Below are 21,498 nucleotides of genomic sequence, written 5' to 3'. Positions count from 1 at the left end.
AAATATGCAATAGAAACATGCACACTTTGAAAAAAGTCTAAAAGTTTAAATCTGTGCATTTCTGTTGTGGCGGTTGAGCAACTTTTGGGTATATTTAACTTGACGTTTTACCAGTAACAACTTCTGGAGCCAAGAAGAGAGGAGCAGTGATAGCACTGCTGTAGAGGCAAAGAAAAGCAGAACCAAAACACTACCAGGCAGTATGCCTGAGCCGCACTTCAGGCTGCATGTCGTCGGATAACAGAGCTGGAGTCTGTTGTCAAAACAAAATTGATATGCTTATTTGAAGAACTCCATTCTTGCCAGTGCTACTAAAATCCTTTTTGATATTAGGCTGTGCAGCATTAGAGGGAACTAGAGATCCAAACACAGCTGTCGAGAAGAGGCTACGCGAGGCTAACGGCAGAATATGCTGCTCACCATCTGTTCCTGTGTGTTCCTCTTAGCATCACTGAAGGCTTGTTGTAGTGTGCCGAGCAGCGTCTCTGACTCCTGGACCCTCTGCATGAGGCCAGACACCTGCAACACGACACAGAGGGGGAAAAAAAAAACGTCAAGACAGGAGAGACCCTGCGGCGGCTGTTCAGACACATACATACACATACAACGGACTGCAATTTACATAAAGCGAGCACATGTTTGTGCACACACTGTGGCAAACTGTGACAGCTGCTGTCCAACCTGCTTATACGTGGGGGTAAAGGTAACAGACGTATGCAGCCGGTCACATCTGGAGTGGAGCTCCTGGACCAAGTTCTCCTGGAGGACCGAAGTCCACGTCCAGCTCCCCTCAGACCTCCACTCGTCCCTGCCAGACCTTGTAACCCCCTTTTGTTTGACTCTTGACGCGCACATTCCTATGACACTGACACATGTAGGTCTGATGATACGGACTAACTCTCTGCACACTTGTTGTTTATGACCATAAACATGATAGATAAAGTGTTATGTTTAAATTAATGCTCTGGACATGGAGGTCGGACATTGCACCCACGTACAATCTGTGGTTGAGAGAAATGGCAAATATGCTTCACTTGCAGAGACTGAGACTTTATAATGAAGACAGGGGAGACATGTTTGAGAAGATGTGGGACCCTGTACTGCAACAGTTTCAAGGAAAGGACTAATATGTCACTCTCTGCACACCTAATTGAGTTTTTGAATATGTATGTCTATTTTATTGTCATGACTGTGGCTTCTGTTATTTCTTTACTTGTGCTGTGCTGATTCTGTTCATGTTTTTTTTTTTTTTACTTGTTAGTTTTCAGGGTGGGGAGAAGGGGGCAGGGTTTTTTTCTATTATCTATTTGTCCTGTGTTCTTTGTTCACCTGAAAAACAATAAACATACTGTATATTTAAAAAAGAAAACTGTACATGTTTGGTAAGCCACCCCCCCTCCTCAACGTGACAACCTATGTAATGCAGGAAACAACAGCTTCAGCTCATGTTGTGACACTGTGGAGCCGACGTATTCCTCTCAGGTGCACCGCAGCGTCCCCGCAGGTCCTCATCAGATCATAAAGCATGACAAAGGATTATTTTATTTGTTGCTGCTGCCGGTGGGAACGCTGCCTCCCTCTACACGGTGTCACACTGTGCAGGATTTTAGATGCAAGACCTAGAAAAGTCCTGCCTAAGCAGAAACTGGGATCTGCTCTCACGACTCAAGGTGCAGAGCGGGAAGTGCATTCAAGTACGGCAGCACACTTTTTTGCTTTATCAGAGGCCTGTGGTGCATCCTGAGGGGTGGGGGCGTAGGAGAATCCATTATCACACATTAACAGTTACCGTAGTGGTTTGGTGAGGAGGACTATCAACAATGAGGGGAAATCACATCGTCTCCTCACATCCTATTTCAAAGCAGCCCACTTCCATCTGTGTTGAGCTGGGGCATGTATGAGAAAAATATTCTCTTATTGCAGAATGTATTTTGCATGCATCTATTTTGATAATCAATTTTTTTTCAAGTGAAAATACCAAGAATGAACAGTTTCCTGCTTCTGAATTATGGAGATTTTAACATCTCTTTGTCTTCTGTGATAAACATCTTTGGGTTTTAAACTGAACTTTGAACTCGGAATATGAAATTATAACACCTGTTTATCATCTAAATTGAGAAAATAAGAAGCAGACAAACCACTTAAGAAACCACACGACACACCAATAACTGTCAGCTCAGGCCCAGCTGTGCATCCAGCTGTGCTATAATAATATCACTAGTCAAACTGGGGTTAGGGGTTAACCACCTCTGCACGGTGATGAAGTGACGTCATGATTCTGCTCATCATGGCTCCCACGGCACAGCTAATAATAAAATATGTATGTGATGTCTCAGGTTAAAGTTCAGATCTGTTGGAAAGAGGATTATTCACGCTGCTGTTGCCCTGGTAACCTACCGTTGTCGGGGAAGTAGGCAGGACCGATGGGAATAGATGGTGAGACACAATGTTAAAAAATGATATTTATGGATTACCCCTTTTTCTTTCTTTTTTACCCTGAGACCTGAGTTATAACCCCCCCCCTCCAAGTCGGATTTCTGTACCTAGACACACGTTTGCTATTATTTTGGGTCTAGTTGCTCAAGATTAAACCAGTGGGTCTCGTATGAGCAGTAACATTTTCACAATGCAATGAATCAGTGAAAGTAGAGACAGCAGCTGGAGCACAAACCCACTGCTTTCAGACGCTGTAAAGGGAGCTCGTCAGCGAATGGAGAGGGTCGGCGTGCAGCATAAATCTTCACTTTAGCGCCATAACTTAAGAGCTGAATCAGTTAGTCAAGTGACAGAAAATTAATCAGCGACACATTTCACAACCTCTCAGGTATTTCAGCCATTTTACAAGCAACTTTCTCAAGCAAATTTATTTTCAATACTAAACTGAATTTCTTTGTGTTTTGGACAAATTTGAATTTGTCATTTTATTTTAATTTCAGACAATTAAGCAAACAATTAACAAAGGAGACTGTCTGTAGATATATCGTATATTATGTAACTAACTCCCAGTCGAAGCCCTACATAATGAGAATCACACAACATAAATTGTGTGAATTAAATGCACCAACTGGTTAAAGAGTTAATGAGAAACTGAGCAGAGCAAACATAAAAAGGATTTTTGTGTGAAGTTGGAGTTGGCTGATGGAGATTTCCACCAACTGCACTGACAAAAAAAAAAATAGCACAGAGAATGGAGGCTCTGTGCAGGACGCATTGTTGAGCTGGTTCAAGTGGGTGCATGGTCAGATGCACTAAACACTGTGAATCTTGTTACCATCAAATTGCTTTGCACTGCTCCATTACCAGTTTAACTCCCTCTCAGTACGCCACCCTGCTGCAGCAGCAGCGCACCAAAATACCAAACCAGCGGTGGGTAGAAACATAAAGACAGTGAAGTGGTCATGATGCAGAGCTGCACCTCAGGCTGGATACACACTGGATGATTGAAGTCTAATTTTGGAACTCTGATTATCCTCCCTACTATCAGGGAGGGTGTGGCCTGGAAATAAATAGAAAATATATAATATATTATATACGTATATTTTCAAAATAGTCCTAAAGTGTGTTGTGTATGATTATTTCATTGATCCCGAATGGAGTCATAGCTTCCTAGATCTCCAATCGTTGAAATTCACAATTCTTTATTAAACTGCCTCTGATGGAAATACCACCAACAGCCAATCAGAGTGAGCAGACCTGGAAGCATCACCAACAGGAAGTTGTTAATTTCCCTAAAGTTCCCAAACAGTGGACTGAACTAAATGGAAAACAGAGAAAGAAGTGCAACTGGCCGAATTATGGCAACAACACCGGTGACTTCACCATGTCTCATCATGCAAGACAAACCACAGTCGGGCCAACATGGAAAAGATTTTCTTCTAAAGTCACATTTGATCAGGCAAGTTTCTGTGAGATCTGGTGTCTGGGGGAATCTCCACTGTGCAATCGCTACAACAAACGGCAGATGTGTGGCCTCGCAGCCTGACTGAACAGTCTAGTGTGTGCAGTCAAAAGTTTAAAATGTCAAAAGCTGGTTGAAACCAGCCTCCTGTCTGTTGTCTGGGTTAAAATTAGAAAGTTGTCTAGTGTCTAAGCCTAAGCTAAATGCAAATGTGCATCGATTTCCCTGCAGACAGGATATCATCAACGCCAGCACTGTCAACATATTGTTTTTCTAAAGTACTGAACTCAGTAGACACTTTGTCCTTTCCACTGAGTCAGTGCACTAACGTAGGCAGACAGACTTTTAAAAGACACAGCAGACAGCAGCATAATGAACAAGCAGGAACTAATAAACACCTGTCAGAGTACTGAACCCCCTATGTGGTAGTTCCTGCAGCAACGAGCATCTCCAAAACCACTTTCTGCCATAATGAAAAACACACTCACAGACTCACAAAGTGAAAACAACATCAGTCAGGCAATCACGTTGTGGCTCACACTGTAGCTTACTGATCCCATGGCAATTGCACTTCCTGTGTACATCCCCACAGCACTGCAACCAAAGCAACTGCAGTTCAACACTGCAGACACCTACTGTAGATTATATCAGACACAGGCTCACAGTATCGGGGTTTTTTTCTCTGTCTTCATCAGTTCTTGTATTAATATGGATTTTAAACCTAACAATGACTATATACCAATTCCTTCCTCTATAGCTATTATTCTGTGTTTTCAAACCTTAGCAGCCGTCTCCTCGTTGCCCACTTTGACAGAATCCTCCAAATTCTGTTTTTCGGTCATCGTCCTCTCCAGCTGGTCGTTGGCCTGACGAAGCATCACCTGCAGTTTCTTCACCTGGAACAGCGTGAAAGGAAGAATCTTTACGATGAACTGTGTGTACCAACTTCCTAAAAACTTCCATGGTTTGATGTTAACAAACATTCCTGCGATGAATAAAAAAAGAAATGGTAACAACAGCAAAGGCACAAACCTGATCTCGTGTCTCGGCCTCTTGTCCTTGGATCGCCTGCAGCTGCTTCTCATAGTTGGAGCACATGTCGCAGCGACGGCCAAGCTTCCTGCCAGCGTTTTTCACCTGGTGACAGACAAGCGAGAAAAAATTTGGCTAATGCCTAAAATAGTGAAATATTATGATTTATGACACTTCTTCTCAACACACATAAAGACCTAACTAAAGCAGCGTCACTGCATGTCAATTAACATGATACAGTTTTTCTAACTTTAAATTTACTTTTAAAAAGATCACAAAGGAATGAAATGAAATATTTATTATTATTATTCCTTTGGTACTGGGATTAAAATACCAGGGACTGTCATGTAAGCATTTCCTAGAAGTTATTGCCAAAACCTGGTTTTGTCTCCTTGGAAGAAATACCTGCAGGATTTCGGGACATTTAATGGCACAAAGGCATCATTTCCAATCCTCATTGCTACTTCCACTACAGACAAGATACAGTCCAAACTTAAGAATCTGGTTTTGCAATGACCTGGATCATCTTTTCACTTGCACATTTTTCTTGCTATTCATTTTAGAGCGAGATTGGCAGTTTAAAAAAAAATATTTTTTAGATAACATCAACACAGCAGGGTATTGAGTTTGTAAAAGCAGTCGATTTACCAGGAGGTTTAATCTGACACGCAGACCTTTTAAACACAAATCAATGAGTGAAGCATCAAGCGCTGGAGATTTATCTCACAATAGGATCCCGTTTCTCAATCTACAAATAATGTGCAGAAAATGGCTGCATGTGATAGATTTCCCTCCCCTGCCACCGCCGCAGTAATGGGCTGAGAACAGTAAAGGGTTAGGGAGACCGCTGAGAGGGCATGCAGAAAAACAAGAGGATCAATACTTCTGTAAGATAATGCACCTTGAAGGAATATTGTTGCTCTGCCATTATTACAGTGAGAATCCAAACATTGGAGAACAATAAACCTCATATGATGATTAATCATCTACAGGTCTGTTATTAAAATCCAATTTAGTTCGTGCTGAGGAAGCAGGGGAGACTGATCACCTTAAAATCACTGAAAAACCTTCAGCACCACTTTTTCTGTTATTTTACCATTATTTTCCAATTTTATTGTCGCCGTTTTTTATATATGAAATGTCAGGTTTATGTTTATCAATTCCATGTACTTGTTTTGAGGGAACCGTGTGAGTAGCCAGCAGAGAAAAAAGGAATCAGAGTATGTGCACAAGTAAGTAAACCCCAAATGCACTGGTTAAGTCAAGTGGGTAATAGACTCAGTGATTAATTAAGCAGACCAATCAAATGAGACATCCTTAGGAAAGGTTTTGTAAGATCTGTAAGACAAGTCATTTACACATAGAGGGCACTCAGCATCACCGCACTTCTGCCCAGAAGTGGAGTGGACTGCCATCAAAACTTTCACCAAGACGCACCAGAAGAAAAATAAATCAGGTAAAGGCCGACCCACACATCGACTCCAGAGAGCAGCAGACCTCTCTGGCAGCATCTGGGATAACTACACGCGTCAATAATCAAGGGAAAAATGAATGGACTTGGCATTCATGGGAGAGTTGCTAGAAGGAAGCCTCTGCTCCCAAGAAGGACAAAGTTCCCTGTTACTTTGCCAGACAATCCAGAGGCCTCCTGGACATCCACTCTCTGGACAGATGAGTCCAAAATTGAATTATTTGGCCATAATCACAAGCAGGGTTTGTTTGGAGGGTTCACAAACTTTCTAGCAGCAGTGTATGTAAAGGGATCCTGCAAAACAACTCAATGGTCTGAGCTACATTTGACCTGGCAGGGAGGTCAAACAGTAAAAATCGAGGATGCACCTCTTGCTGCAGGAGGTTCCACTCGCTGTCGCTGACCAGTCGGTAGCCGGCCGGCGGCAGGTAGGCGGTGTCGGGGGCGTGGGAGATGCTGGACAGCAGCGACGCCGTCTCCTCCTGCTCGGGCGTCATGGCCTTGATGGCCTTCTCCTGGTCTTTCGTCAGCAGGAAGTGGCTCGCCGTCAGCTTGATCGAGCTGATGGACGAGGATTCCCCGAAACTACTGTCCGTCCCCGTGCAGTCGGCGCCCACCAAGGGCCCAAAGTCCGACTCGTCCAGGTTGCTGGCCGACTTGGCCTTGTGGTTTTGACCACCGAGACCCTGCTGGGCGGACAGCGAGGACCCGAGGCTGTCTGTCGACTGCACTCTCCGCAGGTTGTCTTTGTAGGGGTCCATGGGGCCCCCGGCCACCACGTCCGTGTCTAAGGAGTGCATGGAGCCGTGGGCGCTGTGGTTGGCGTGAGGCTGAAAGAGAGAAAGAGCAGATAACATCCTGAGAGGAAGAGACGTGACATTATTGTTTCTGTTTCACATTTCATTCATGCTGAGAGTGAGATGAGCAAAAACCCAGTAGGCTTTCTGTAAAAGCTGAGCAGACACTGTGGTTTTATTAATCTTCTACAAGTTAAACTGCATGTTTTAATCCCTAGCAGCTCTATGGAGCTGGAAGCCCGTTTTCTTCATACAGCCACTGATCTACAGGTGGTGGTAACGCACCAAGAAACACAGCAATGTGGCAAGAACAGCAGAGAGGGAGAAAGCTGTTCAGCAATGGGTAAAAACGAAAACTGTAGATGTTTCATGAGGAGGGATCTGCACACAATATATCATACCAAATATGCATATGATTTGGTGAATGAAACTGAACATAAATCATAACTTTTGTTTGTTTATAAGAAAAGCTCCTTTGATAGGCTTTTTTGCATAATCTATCTGTACTTCTGAATTAACTAATCACAATATGCTGATATTAAACATGTTCTGTACACTGACCCATCACATACATTTCTATTCAAATAGGCACAGTGTCCTGACAGTGTGCTGACAAAAAGAGAGAGTTCAGCATCCCTCTGTGTAACTCTCCTACAAAGTGATATAAGAAAACAAACGTATGGAGGCACAGATGGCTGGAACATGCCGACTCTGTGTCCTGCAGCAAAATGGCAAAAAAATGCAGTTTTATTTCTAGAGTCAAGACTGACGGAGGACACAACGTGTAAAATATTACTGCAATATTAAAACCAGCTCACTGTATTTTGTTACAGCACTTTAAACAGCAGCCATGGACCATGGAACTGCTCAAAGTCGGCCAAGATCTCTGACACGCCAGAAACCCAACCGATCACTGATTGTCCAGCAGCCAGACCGTCAATCATTAAGTGAATTCCTCAGGCTCTGTGACCCCCCTCGAACTGGACCAAAGGGGAACACTGGGCTTAATCTGTGCAGTGTCTGCCTGTTTAAAGTAACTGTAAGTCATAAAAAGATGGGATCATTTACACAGTAATAAGTGTAATAGGTCTTGGTGAAGACAACAGGATGCCAGCACACTCTTTTTACATCATATCTGGATGCTTACATTTTTACAAATTAAGACTTGAATTCATATCAAAAACCTCTCCAACTTTATGTATGTGTGTATATATCTTTCTAGTGTTTATTTTCGATATATTTACACACTTGACTTGCTACATCTTGTTGACATTTGTTCCTCCAGTAATATCCAGTTCTTTATGTAATTAATAATTGATCGCAAAAAGAAAAGGAAAAACTCTCCGGTTTCCAACCAAGAAGTATAATAAAATAAAGTCCCAGCTACTTTGAGATGGAGAGAAAATGGCAAAGGATTTAAATATCTTAATATTTAAAAAAGGAATGATTGAAAGTCACAAAATTGTACATTTCAAAATGATCATTGGTTCTCAGTTTAGGACTTAAAAACACTGGGACAAACGTGAAGGTGCCATGTTTCCTCGTTTGAAGATGACTTCGCTCAAAGGGAATATAGTATGATGCAAGGCGATAATAGCCTGCTCTATTCTCTCTGAGGGACATATTGAATTACACGATGCTCTTACCTCCTCGACGCTCAGCCCCAGGAATAAATCCTCCAAAGGCTCTGTGTTGTCTCCCCCATCCTCCTCATGCAGCTCCTTCACTTGGCTCAGCCGTTCTTTTTCATCCTCCTCCTTGGATGGAGAAAGAAAGAACAAAAAAAAGAAGCTTAATCATCCAGTTATTTCTTCACATAATTATTTTTTCCAGGCCACTTTTTGAAGTAAGACATGTAAAATCTTATGCAATCCAATACAATAACTGTTGAACTGGTCGACTGTGGGGAGGGTCTTTGTTTTGGTTCAGTCATCCCACACATCTTTCATTAAAAATATGGAACACACAGCAAGAAAAATATTAAAAACACACAAAAGATCAACATGATAGCTACACTGATGCTCAAAATTGTGTTAACTTTTATAAACTGCATTATGTGTTTGGCTGCTAATGCTGCAGATTTTTGCTGTGTGATCATTGTGATAAAAACCTTTCATGCCTGCATATCTGTGCCACATACAACAGTCAGCTGTTTATCCAGCTGTAGAGATCTGAACCATTTTCCAAAACATATTTCTCCACCATAATTCCCTTGTCTTGTGATTTCTGGCTCTTTTTTTCCATTGTTTTTTGCCGACACGTGTCCGTTGTGTCTCTGTTGCTGTAGCCGAATATGAGCAGATGAGAGGTGGACCCAGATCAGACACAGCAGCTGGTCCTTGTGATTGGTGGATTTCTTTTTTTCCCCAATAGTGAGGGTTAATTTTACCTCCCAGCACTTGTCCATTGCTTCAGTTGAAAAACATGGATGTAAATTACCAACTAGTGATGCCTTAATTTTTGGGCCGCCAATCATCACTGAACAATTTTCATTAAAGTACATGTTATTGGAATGAAAGGTGTCATGAAACAGATGATTATGTGTTTCCATAAAAAAAACAAGGCATCTCTCCATCATTTTCACGTCCCCCTGAAGTCCTCATTGATGAAAGAGGCAGGGATGAAACAGGGGGAGATGATGAAAACGCTGAAAACATTTTTGAAGTGAGACTATATGTTTGATTATAGAGCCGAAGTTGGCACTTGTGTGATAAGAGGAGAGAGACACAGGCTCATCCACACAACAGAGCTGACGGTTATTCACAGACAGTTCATAGGTCCAGCACAGAGGTTGTAACGGTGACTGGAAGGATTAATAGTTTGGGGGAGGGATGTAACCATTCGATTAACAATTTTAATTAGACTCAGAAATGAGAACACCCTGGAGTGCAGAATGAGTCATCAAATGTTTGAAATCATTTCACAGGAAAAGAAAAGCACTGATGTAGATGTAAAAATATAATACTGGGACATGAATTTGGCAAATATCAAGAGATACGTGAACAAAAAACATTGAGATACATGATTAAAGCTGGAAAAATACACTTTTTGTTCCACATCTACTCACTGATGATCACAACCCTCCTGTTGTCCTTATGGGTCAAATTGACCCAATCTGTCCCCTTCCTCCATCCTTCCTTTCTCCCCTTCGTCCTTACTTCCTTCCTCTTTTGATCCAATTGACCTGATCCGTTTCCTCCCTCCATCTTTCTTTCCTTCCTTTTTCCCTTCCTTCTTTCCACAATCCTTATTCCCTTCCTTCATTCCTTCCTTCCTTCCTTCCTTCCTTCCATCCCTTTGTCCTTACTTTCTTCCTCTTTTGATCCAATTGACCTGATCTATTCCCTGCCTTCTTTCCCTTCTTCCTTCCTTCTTCTCCCTTCCTTGAACGAATCTGTTCCCTCCCTCCGTCTTTCTTTCCTTCCTTCTTTCCACAATCCTTTTTCCCTTCCTTCCTTCCTTCCTTCCTTCCTTCCTTCCCTCCCTTTGTCCTTACTTCTTCCTTCCTTTTTGACCCAATTAACCCAATCTGTTCCCTCCCATCTTTCCCTTTGTCCTTCCTTCCTTCCTTCCTTGACCCAGGAGGACAACAGGGGGGTTAAAAACGATCACTTGTAGTTAATACTCTGCGAAAACGCTGTGTGCTGTGCTGTGCAGTCTCACCTCCCACCTTGCTCACTGCATCACCGTGCAACAGGTCACCAAAATAGGACAAAATTGTTGGCCATGTTGAACTGAAGAGTGTTTGATATTATATCGGTCAACTGCAATGAAGCCAAACATGATCAAAGTACAAACACAGTGAACTGAGGACTTGTACTAATGTGGCTGTTCGTACCTGGTCTTTCTTCTTCATCTCCTCCACCTGGCGGAGCTGTTCAGACGACAGCACGCTCTCTATCCTCTGCATGTCCCTCATCAGGAGACGCTGGGACTCCAGGAACTGGTCGTTGGCTCTCTGCCACGTGTGTTTCAGCTGATTGTGCTGCTGCCGCTCCAGCTCCAGTTTGTGACAGACTGAGGTGAGAAAGAGAGCAAAGGTCCAAACTATTACACCGCCTGTACACAGTGTATTATCTAAAGTGGCCAACTTTGTGTACCTTTAGTGATGTAAACACCTCAAAGTTAAAACAATTAAGATTTACCAAATAAATATAGCAAATAGTAAATGTGTTCATGTTCCTCAGAAACTGGACTCTACAACTCCACCTGTATAAAACCTGTATCCTCTAACACTGTACCATCATGCAGCTCTTTCCGTAGCTTCTCAGCATCTTCCTGCAGGACAGACTTCTGGGTGTTCAACACAGCCACATACATCTCCAGGTCCGTACGACACGACTTCTCAGCCTCCAGAACATGATTGAGCTCTTTGACCTACGACACAAGATCACAGAGATGATGTTTTTTCTTTCCTCTTAAAGCTGCGAGTAGGGAAACAAGTTGTAAACACAAAACTGGCATTAACCTTCCCACTGCCGCCCCCCCCTGAGCCCTGAGCTCTTACACACTTCAATGACGCCACCTAGTAAGTGCAAGAGGCTGCAGGGGCTCAAAGTGGCCTAAGGAGTAATGGACCTCCCTTTACTTGTTTTTAATGTCACAACACTATGATCATTGGGTAATTCCCTCTACAGACAAGTTGGCGTACAGAGAGTGTGCATAAAAGACCCAAAATGTCAGGTGCTTAGTGGCTGAGTGGGTAGAGCACATCCCATAAAGGCATAGTGTGCCCCATAGCAGTAAACTGCCGGTTCGACTTCCAATCGAGACGATCTTTACTGCATGTCATTCCCCAAGTCTTTCTCACTGCTTCACTGTCAAGTCATAAAATGCCCCCAAAAATGGACTTGGAAAAAAAATAGGGCCCCAAATGTCTCCGACAGCGTCCTCCTGTGGGACGGCACCAAGTCCATGTCTGTGATCTGTGAACATTAGGACAAATTGTATCCAGCGTAGCCAGACTGAGGGATTATCCGTCCAGCTGAGATACTTTTTATCCAACTGAGAGGGTAAAAATTGTTTTTGGCAGTTTCTAATAATTTTGGCTAATTTTTTGCACCATCTGGGTTTTTTTAAAACCATCCAAAAACTTCATCCTCCTCTTCTCCAATTAGTGTTATTATTAAAACTGACAGACTCAATGAGGTTGGACAGGCTGTTACTGATATACCAGACAAAACCAATGATATTTCAGGTTATTACAACTAAGATGAAATTTTATTTCTTTCTCTTTTTCAATCAAAGTCCTATTCATTCTATCTGCTGTTATAAACACAGAATGTAATGTGATAAAGGTGCAAAGCATTGATTTGGGTTTGCCTGAAAGTCCATCCAGCAAAAAGAATTAGGCAAGTTGGTGATTTTAATTCCTCTTTTAGCTACGGTTTGATCCTCCGACTGTTGACACTTCAGCAGGTAAATCCTCTCCTGTGTTGTTCATTTTGCACCAAGCTGGCGACAGCTTTTAGGAGGACAGAGCTTTTTTGTAGCAGGAAGAAAGTCTGATGAGAAATTTGTAGTAGGCTGTGGTCACTTTCAGCTCATCTCAGCTACAATGGATAACACTGGTGATAAAACGATAGAGCATCTATGAGAACATCTCAGACTCTCCTCCTCTGCTCATGACATGCTCATGTTACACTCATTTTATCAAAATATGGTTAACGCTGTAACTATCAGTCAAAGAAGTAATGTATGTCTGGCTAAAACCACAACCACTATCATCTGTGAGAAAAGTGTCAAGTCTGTTTCACACCCACAACTTGTGAATATATGTCAGGTTCATGATAACTATCTATTTTTGCACTTGTACTGAATAATAATAACTTTTTTGTCTTGAGTGTACACAACATCCCATCACCACATGAAACTGTGATGCATTCGCCAATTCCCCTATTTTATTAACGCATGGCATTGAATTAAATATCTGTTTCACAAACTAAACAGCAAAAGCATGAACGTTAGATAAGGTGTGATATTAAACAGAAGCAAAACTCAACGTTCAGTAAAAATGTAATAATTAATATGTTATATGGGACACAAGAGGATACACTTGCACAATCCACAATCTTTGACATGTGAGACACAGAGTCTGCAGCCAACACCATGACCCTCAACAGGCAAGAAAAACTATTAACGATCTTTTTTTAATTATGTGTTAGTTTTCTTAATAACTTCCACTATAACAGTGTTTTTAAGACCTGCGTATACCTTGCATTCAAAAAATAATGAAGCAGCACATTAAAAATGAAACAGACAAAGAAATATTTCATAGAAGTGCCTGATGGTTTTACCTAGGGCTGTGTGTATCTTTTGTAAGAGGTACTTTCTCTGTCTGCCGGTGCAGTCTAACAATGTGGGAAGATTTGAAGAGAAAGAAAGGCTTTCTTCTCGTTATAAAATGAACCATTCAGTTGACTTAGAAGGAGCAGCTGTGGTGTCGGGTCAGTATCACGATGTCTCAAGCTTTAAGTTTCCACATTGAATCATTGATTTGGTGCCGACTGACCTTCGAGGCCTCCAGTTCCTTGACCCGCTCCTCAGCTGTGGTCAGTTTGGCTTTCAAGGCCGCGATCTCCTGCTCCATTGGCATCACCACCGAGCGCAGCTTCTCTGCATCCTCCTGGGCCTTTAAAGAGTTCAACAAGCCTCATTAAAAATGTATACGCGTGTATAGATTCACAGATTACCGTTCTCTGATAACATATGGCCTTTTCACTGCTGCAAAAACATAATGTGACATTGTTACAGAAACTGACATGACATTTTAGTCTTATAGTATCAGAGCAAAACAGATTTGTGCTGATACAATTCTTCTCAAGTCTTCACATGAGAAATAATTCAGACTGACACAAGGAAAAAATCATCCCCTACGTTACAACATGAAGCATTATCCCAGCAGAATGAAGTACACCTGCACAACTTACAGCTGTTCAAAACCTGCATTTTAGACACAATCTTTGGGGGGTGTTAAATTATCCTTTATGTATGTCTTCAAAATGTATTTCCTTGCAATAATCATTTAAAAGGACAACGAGGAGTTTCTATTTGGTTATAAAAAAGTCTCACGTTAATGTGGATGAATCTACGCTACCCACACTTGTTAATGGGCCCATTTTCGATAAATATATCGTTTTGTCTCTATTGTTATTTTGTTATTATTAGTGGTGGCGGAAATGCTGGTCGAGCCGACCAGCTTTCTTTACTTTTGGTTTTGTGGCGAGTCATGAGAATAACGCCGCTGAATCGCTGTTTATGGTCGGAACTACGACGGTATGTGATCATCTTCAAACCTCTGACTTTAATTCTTGATGAATGAAACCATGAGTCCGTCTTGCGCCGGTCAAAGAATTTCACGGTGCACGCGGAGGCTCATAAATGTAGTGTGAAAACACTTCGCTTTTCCAAAACTCCTCGTTGTCCCTTTAATTTCTTGATTTGTGTAAAAAAAAAAAAAATGTAAAAACAGTTTGAGGATTTATACATCAAAATCTGTCCTGTAAAACATGAATCAAATGTCCAAATGTCCGAGGCAAATCAGGTAATTTATTTGGTAGTTTTGATTATAAAATGAGCAAGTTAAGAAAATAATGATCAGATAGTTTTCTCTTATCAATGTAGTCGTTGCACCTCGATAAAAACGTACTTCATCATATAAAACACTCTTGACCATGAGTTTGTGTGTAGTCTGAGTTGTGTGTTTGGATCTGAAGCCTCATCTTGACCACAGGACATCGGCATGTTTTAAATAATCCTCCTGGGACTTAATGCCGCAGTGGAAGTGCAGACAACAATGGACCACAGGAACCTTTTTAGTTTCTGAGGAAAAGTACCTGGCTCTAACACTTCCTGGTAGTCAGCAAAAGTTTTGGATTACTGTCTGATTTATTCACTTTGTCATCGTCCTCCACATCTTGATGTAATAAAACAGCTGAAGCCGGTGCAGGAGGAGGCCAGCAGTCCTCTATAGTGCTGTATCACTTCATATTTACAATTACAGAAGGTAAAGACACTCGACTGCTGTCTGGCGGCTCACAGTAGTCATCACATCCCCAGTCCAGTTTGGCTGGATCCAGTCTGAGGGTTTCAATCCTCCAGGAAACCTAAATCCATTTTATTCTTGTTGTTGGCCATGGAAATTGCTATTTAAATAAGTATAATATGAATCTCAGCCTAAATCTTAAAAGCTCCAATATGAATTTTGGCATCAACCTGTTAAATTCAATATTGGTCGGTGACTAGGATACGGTCCAGCTGGCTCCCGTCTCATCATCTGGCAGATTGCGAGCTGGTCTCTGGCATTCATCTTGATTTTGTTTCTTGGGGGGAAATTCGAGGGGGCGACGCTCGATATTTGAGACTCCATATCAGTACGAAATATCAGCTCTTCAGCCTCACAACAAAAAGCTGAACCAAACCGTAGAAAATGAATCTGCCTGTATAGAGCGCAGGAGTATATGTGACAGCTTCATAGACTTAGCAGAAAGGATACAAGTAAATTCCCCTGGTAAGATTTAAAATAAATAAATAAATAAAATAGGCCTACTTTTTTCATTTCATCCTCCAGGTTTTCCTCCTCCTGGCCCTCGGTGAGGCGTCGTCTCAGGTCACCGACCTCCCTCTCCATCGCCTCGCGGTACTGGTTCCACTGGAGTCGCTCCTGCTCCAGGCGCTGGTGGAACTGGACCTCGTACTCACACACCGTTTCTGTTGGACAGCAGAAATGAAGCATATAGTAAAACAAAGAAGACACAGTGTAATCTACATGTAAAAATTCATTTAGCCTATCTCTACATTTAGAAAGCTGTATCCAGCCTGTGATGCCAATTTCTTCACTTAAGAATTAATATAATAATTGATATAACTTAATTCATATTTGATAAATTGAAATTAATGTATTCTGAATGGTAATCGGGGCGGGACCGACCCGCCTGAGCTCTGTCTCTTATTGGTTTAGACCACGATATGATTGATGAGTTTGGTCACAGGAGAACACAGAGAGAGGATGCGCTTGCGAAATAAAGACCTAAACAGTCATACCGAGTTTTACCAACACCGAAGGCTTTTACTGTTGTTCTATTTCTATTTTTGACACTTTTTTGATTTTATTGAGTTTTTGATCCCAGCAACATTTATGTGTAAACTCAGCACAGAAGTTTCCTATGTTTATGACCATTTAATTATCTTTAAATGAGGACTTCACAAGTTAAAATGAAGATTGAATTAAATAAATTTTGAGGGCTTTATGTTGTTTTTATAAATTCATTTTTGAAGTATTTATTGATATGTGGATTTTTACATCCATGACGTCCCTGGTCCTCCATAGATTGCAGCAGTATGAAGTCACTGCAAAAGGAAGAAACAGATGCAAGCAGAGTTGTCACAGTCGCACCATCTACACAGCGTGTGTTCGGCTCTCAACGCTCCATTTCAACCACCGTGGAATTCTAATAATCCCCAAAACCACCGTTTCTGTCATCGTCAATTTCCATCGGGGACGGTGTAAAACGCCACAGCGGTGAGGAGCCTTGGCAGTTGGCAGGCGACGTTACTGGTCCTGACAGTGTTTGTTAGTTAGCGGGGCTTTCTGACACGTCACAGCAGGAGAAGCACAGCTGTAAGTGATAAGATGATGGCTGACACTCAAGTAGCTGCTTTGGTTTCAGGGACACGGCACCGAACTGCACACGGACTGAACAGGCCGCTTCACACTAACACTACAATTAAAGCAAAATAAAATGTAACCAATATTTCTGTAAGAGAAAATATATACTAATCTGTTTGTCTACTCACTGTTGTGATGTCAATATTAGGATTTAACAGCTGGTGGCCTTAATTCTCCAGTCAGCTGCCATTTAAATATTGCAGAGGCAGAACATTAAAAGTAAAAGACTGTCGGTAAAATAATGGGAACACAGTGGAAATAGTGATGGCAATATGTCATTTATATTTATTCCATGTATTTTTATCATCATTGCTCCACAAAACATGATGTCTCAACAATCCTACTGCAGTTTTTTTTGTCTTTTTGGTGATGTCACACTTTATTTGCTAAACCTGTTTTCTATGACGCTTCTTTTTTTTTAACAATGTTTCTAGCAAATTCTTTTCATTAGTTTTAAACTCTACAAAAAAAAATCCCCTGTCCCTCTGTCTTAAACTTGGCATATACAAGTACATCACTGACTTATTACATTTCCATATTATTTTCAAGTACCGGCATTTGCATTTTTTTGCACAAATTGCTCCTTCTAGCTCATTGTTTCATTGTTGTTGTGAATGTCTGTATCTTTTCTGCCCTAAACCAGTTGCCTTTAGGATTAATAAAGTTGTATTGTGCTGTATTTTCTCCACATTCCTGCAGCTCCCTCTCTGTTTTTTTTAAAGCATGGATTGCAAAACTCAGGGCCATCTCGCAGCTATACTCACACCAGACACGAAGCAACGTGACAACATGCAGATGTTCCAACCTGCGAGCGCTCAGTCAATACACGTTTAGTTTTGTGACTCTTGCACAGTTGTGACGTTAATGTAACACACACACACGCAGCCTCAGTGTCGTGTCTGTAATGAGCATGAAAGCAGTTTAATGGAAATGCACTTAGTGTCGTGGCTGTCTGGCTTGAATAGAGCGCAGCAGTCGTTGTTGTTGTTGTTGTTGTTATGAGTAACAACTGTTGTTTTCCAACTATAGCAACAGTAAATATGTCTTCAGTGATGCATGTCTGTGTATCATTATCCATTACTTCCTACACTCAGCCACTTCTCAACTGCCACATCATGAATAATGTACGAGTGATAAAAATCCTCCATCCCCGCCTCCGCTATGTAATGTGATGTCATCCTGTATCATGTTATGTCACGTAGAAAACATCTCTCTGAATCACTGAAAGAGCCCCCACAGTGTTGCATAAATACCATTAGGTTTTGCAATGGACATACATGTAAAACAAAAACAAATAAAACAGGTGTAATGTTAGTGCCAGCAGCACATGTTCCCAATACAGGTTATATGAGTATGATAAATGTTGTTTAGGCAGATTTGACTATTTAAATCAACAGTGTGGCTTTATAAAACTTGATAATGCCCTGTTGTAACTGATACTATACTGTAGGATTAGCACTGGAGCCGCCAGTTTTACCTTTCATGATGGCCTGGAGTGACGCCACCTCCTCCTGCCACTGGCTGCGGACCTGGTCGATGGCTTCCTGCTTGGTGTTCTCCGACACGGTGGCCACCTCTTTGATGGTCTCTATCTCGGCCCGGGCCTGAGCCAGCTGCGTCTGGACGGAGCTCAGCTCGGCCTGGGCGCCGTCCAGCGCCACGGTCTGCCTCTTCAGCTCCTCTGGAAAGGGACAAGACGGATCAGAGACAATATGAATAATGTGTGTTTGTGTGGTGAGGGGGGGTGTAAATCACATTTTCCTTTTAGTGTAGTAAGGATAAACTACGTAAGACTTCATCTTGTGCAGTTATGGGATGCGTACCTTCTCTCGTCATGTAGAGCTCTTTGAACTTGGCTCGTTTCTGGTTGAACTCGGCCTCCAGCTGCTGCTTGAGTTTCATGAACTCGGCCCTCTCCTGCTCCAGGGTGGCCACTCGCTGCTGGAGCACCTCTGGACCATCAAAACAACACAAGACACAAATTAACCAACTGTTAATTAGATATTGTTAAAAACAAGCAAAGAAGGTGTGTGTAAACTCAACTTTTCAACTCCTCTGTGAATCATTTAGTTAAAAAAAAAACTTTCAAAAATGTGCATTTTTTTTCTCTAATGCTCATAATTATCAAACTAAATGTTAAAAAAAAAAACTTTTTTTTCCCCCCACAAATCCCAGAAAAAAAACAAAGTTTATTTGAATAATTGTTATACTCTAGAGGATGTGAATTTATTCAGTAATTCATGAGAAAAGTGTTAAAAAAACATTAGTTTGTCTTGCAGAAATATATTTTGCAAAGCGTCCTAATCCCCAGGTTGGAATCCACTACTTTGGCCTCGTCCAAGTTTCTGTGATTAACAGTGAAACTCCGCACCTGTTTGGCTCTGACAGCTTCAACTTCCCATCCGCCTGAACACAAACATCCCTCTGGATCAACACACACACACACACAGTATTGTGTAATGTTAAATATCATATTGAAAAGTACAGAGATGAAAATTACAATTTAGTTTTGCAAATAACATAGTTGACTAGCTGATATATAATGACACCTGACACCTCAGTTTTCAACGATCATCCAATCACACGTCAGCAGCACAGTTCATCATTTGTTAGAGACCAGAGGAAATAAATCTTCCCAAATAAAAACTTCAGATTAGGAAGGAAATATGAATTCACCTGACATAAAGAAGAATATTTATACATTTGTTTTCCTATCCTCCAAAGCTTAAACTGATTCACTCAGCTCTTCCCAACTGGCCTGAAGTCACAGGTTTTTCCAACATCCCTGTGAAGATTTCCTCAAACACAGACAGATGCATGGAAACTTTTACAGGCCAGTTCAGCACAACACCACCACGGTCATGTGACCCTAAAGCACAAATTCCACCACCACATAAGCTCGACACATTTTCAGATATGTTCCACATGAATTTCACTATCCAGCTTGTTAAGCTCCTGTGTTGCACCCTCACAACTTTCTTATATTTCACTATAGTTTTATAATAATGGTTAACGTGTTGATGTGTCACGCTGGAATTTAAAAAAGACTCAGTTCAGTCATTCAGTTTAGGAATGCACAATAGATCACATGAATACTATGTAAACAAAGCCAGTCTTAAAGCAATAAAGCTTCAACACCAGGATGAAAAAAATGGATGAAGCACAAACTCACTTCTCTCTCCAGCAGTTACACAAATGTGGCAACATCTTGAGTCAATATGCTGAAGCTGAGTGACAATATGCAAACCAAATAGAGTAGCTTCAGAAAGATAGAAAGTAACACATACGTATAATCGATCGGTGTAAAGGTGTGACCTTAACTGATAATACTGGTTTTACATGCAATAAAACCACAAACTGTTTTCTGCAGTGTCACCTGAAGCATGAGATGAACTGCAGCATCATGTCAAAACCAAAACTAACATCACTTGCCATTAATTCACTTGCAGAATATATACATACAATATATGTTAGTATGTAAAATACAATAAAATATTGAAAGAAAGGAAGAATTTAACATAAAAAAAACACAAGGTGCCTGTGGTGCCCCTAAAATGCTAAAACTAGAATATATTTAGTTTTTATTTCTGGATAAATAACTTGCAACTGACTAATTGTTTGTTCTAATATAACAGTCACACATCCTCACAACCTGTATTACAATCTGCTATGGCTACTACAAGAAGCTCCTGTTCCTTATTGATCTGATTCTGTCAAAAAATCCAATACATTCTCATTGCAGCGATCCACCTATCTCCACAGGTAAACCATTGCAAAATAAGCCAAGGGTCAGACACTTCAGGTTTGTCAAAGTTTATGTGATGATAAAACTGTGATGAATCATTCATTAGAACGACACCTGAATGTTTTCAAGGAGAAACCGTGCGTGACATAAAATGTTTTACCACCCAAGGCGCCACTGAATTAAGAGCGCACGTGACAGCGCAGAAATTGTGATTTCTAGTTTGTTTGTTTTTTTCAGGTTACATGAAAAGTCACCATTAACATTATTTTGTGATTCTACTTCATTTCCACAGCAGTGAGACAGCAGGGTGAAAGAAAAGGACTTTAGTCCCAGGGATGCATGTGTAAAGATCTTTACTGCTGTGCCAGCATCTGTAAATCTGCATGTAGATAGTCAGGTTAAACCTATAAACAACATACAGCTACAGCTACCCACTCACCTATATTATATTCTCAATTAGCTGTTTCATAATTTTTATCATGAAAACAGTAATAACATGCATTATTATCTTAAGTCTCAACATAATATTTCATGAGGTCTGCGATCCAAAATCCAGATATTAGATCAGTTTCAGCTCTAACATGTCCTGTACACATAAACATCCTTTAGTTATTCTCACTGCATACTTTCCACTTTTGCCTCCATTTGCTTTATGGTACAGATGAGAACTGTAATCAGGCTCTTGTCATCTCTCCCATGATTAAATCTGCACTCACTCCCTGCAGCCAGGACCCCAAGATGGTCCACGGACCGCTGCTTGAGAACCAGAGGGAGAGACCTCCTGCCGGATCAACCTCCTGTATTATGGTCCAGCCCCTGCGTGAGTGTGCAGGTCACCGCCACACACACACACACACACACACACACACACACACACACACACACACA

General features: G+C 41.4%; 1 protein-coding gene across 2 annotated transcripts in view; it reads right to left on the bottom strand.

Annotated features, from left to right (window-relative positions):
* rabep1 (rabaptin, RAB GTPase binding effector protein 1) overlaps nucleotides 1–21,498 on the bottom strand; it is a 31,428-nt gene that overhangs the window by 9,278 nt on the left and 652 nt on the right. For both annotated transcript variants that reach the window (XM_085798266.1, XM_085798267.1), the window contains exons 2-12: nucleotides 18,689–18,817; nucleotides 18,343–18,546; nucleotides 15,747–15,907; nucleotides 13,710–13,829; nucleotides 11,440–11,575; nucleotides 11,037–11,215; nucleotides 8,845–8,955; nucleotides 6,770–7,231; nucleotides 4,931–5,035; nucleotides 4,678–4,794; nucleotides 421–519 (exon numbers count right to left, since the gene is read on the bottom strand). In XM_085798266.1, the coding sequence (XP_085654392.1) occupies nucleotides 421–519; nucleotides 4,678–4,794; nucleotides 4,931–5,035; nucleotides 6,770–7,231; nucleotides 8,845–8,955; nucleotides 11,037–11,215; nucleotides 11,440–11,575; nucleotides 13,710–13,829; nucleotides 15,747–15,907; nucleotides 18,343–18,546; nucleotides 18,689–18,817 (1,823 nt within the window). The remainder of the gene's footprint in view (nucleotides 1–420; nucleotides 520–4,677; nucleotides 4,795–4,930; nucleotides 5,036–6,769; nucleotides 7,232–8,844; nucleotides 8,956–11,036; nucleotides 11,216–11,439; nucleotides 11,576–13,709; nucleotides 13,830–15,746; nucleotides 15,908–18,342; nucleotides 18,547–18,688; nucleotides 18,818–21,498) is intronic.

The sequence above is a fragment of the Trachurus japonicus genome, chromosome 14 (assembly GCF_045865225.1).
Source record: "Trachurus japonicus isolate A0001 chromosome 14, Traja_1.0".
NCBI classification, from domain to species: domain Eukaryota; kingdom Metazoa; phylum Chordata; class Actinopteri; order Carangiformes; family Carangidae; genus Trachurus; species Trachurus japonicus.
This window is presented reverse-complemented; position numbering and strand designations above follow the sequence as displayed.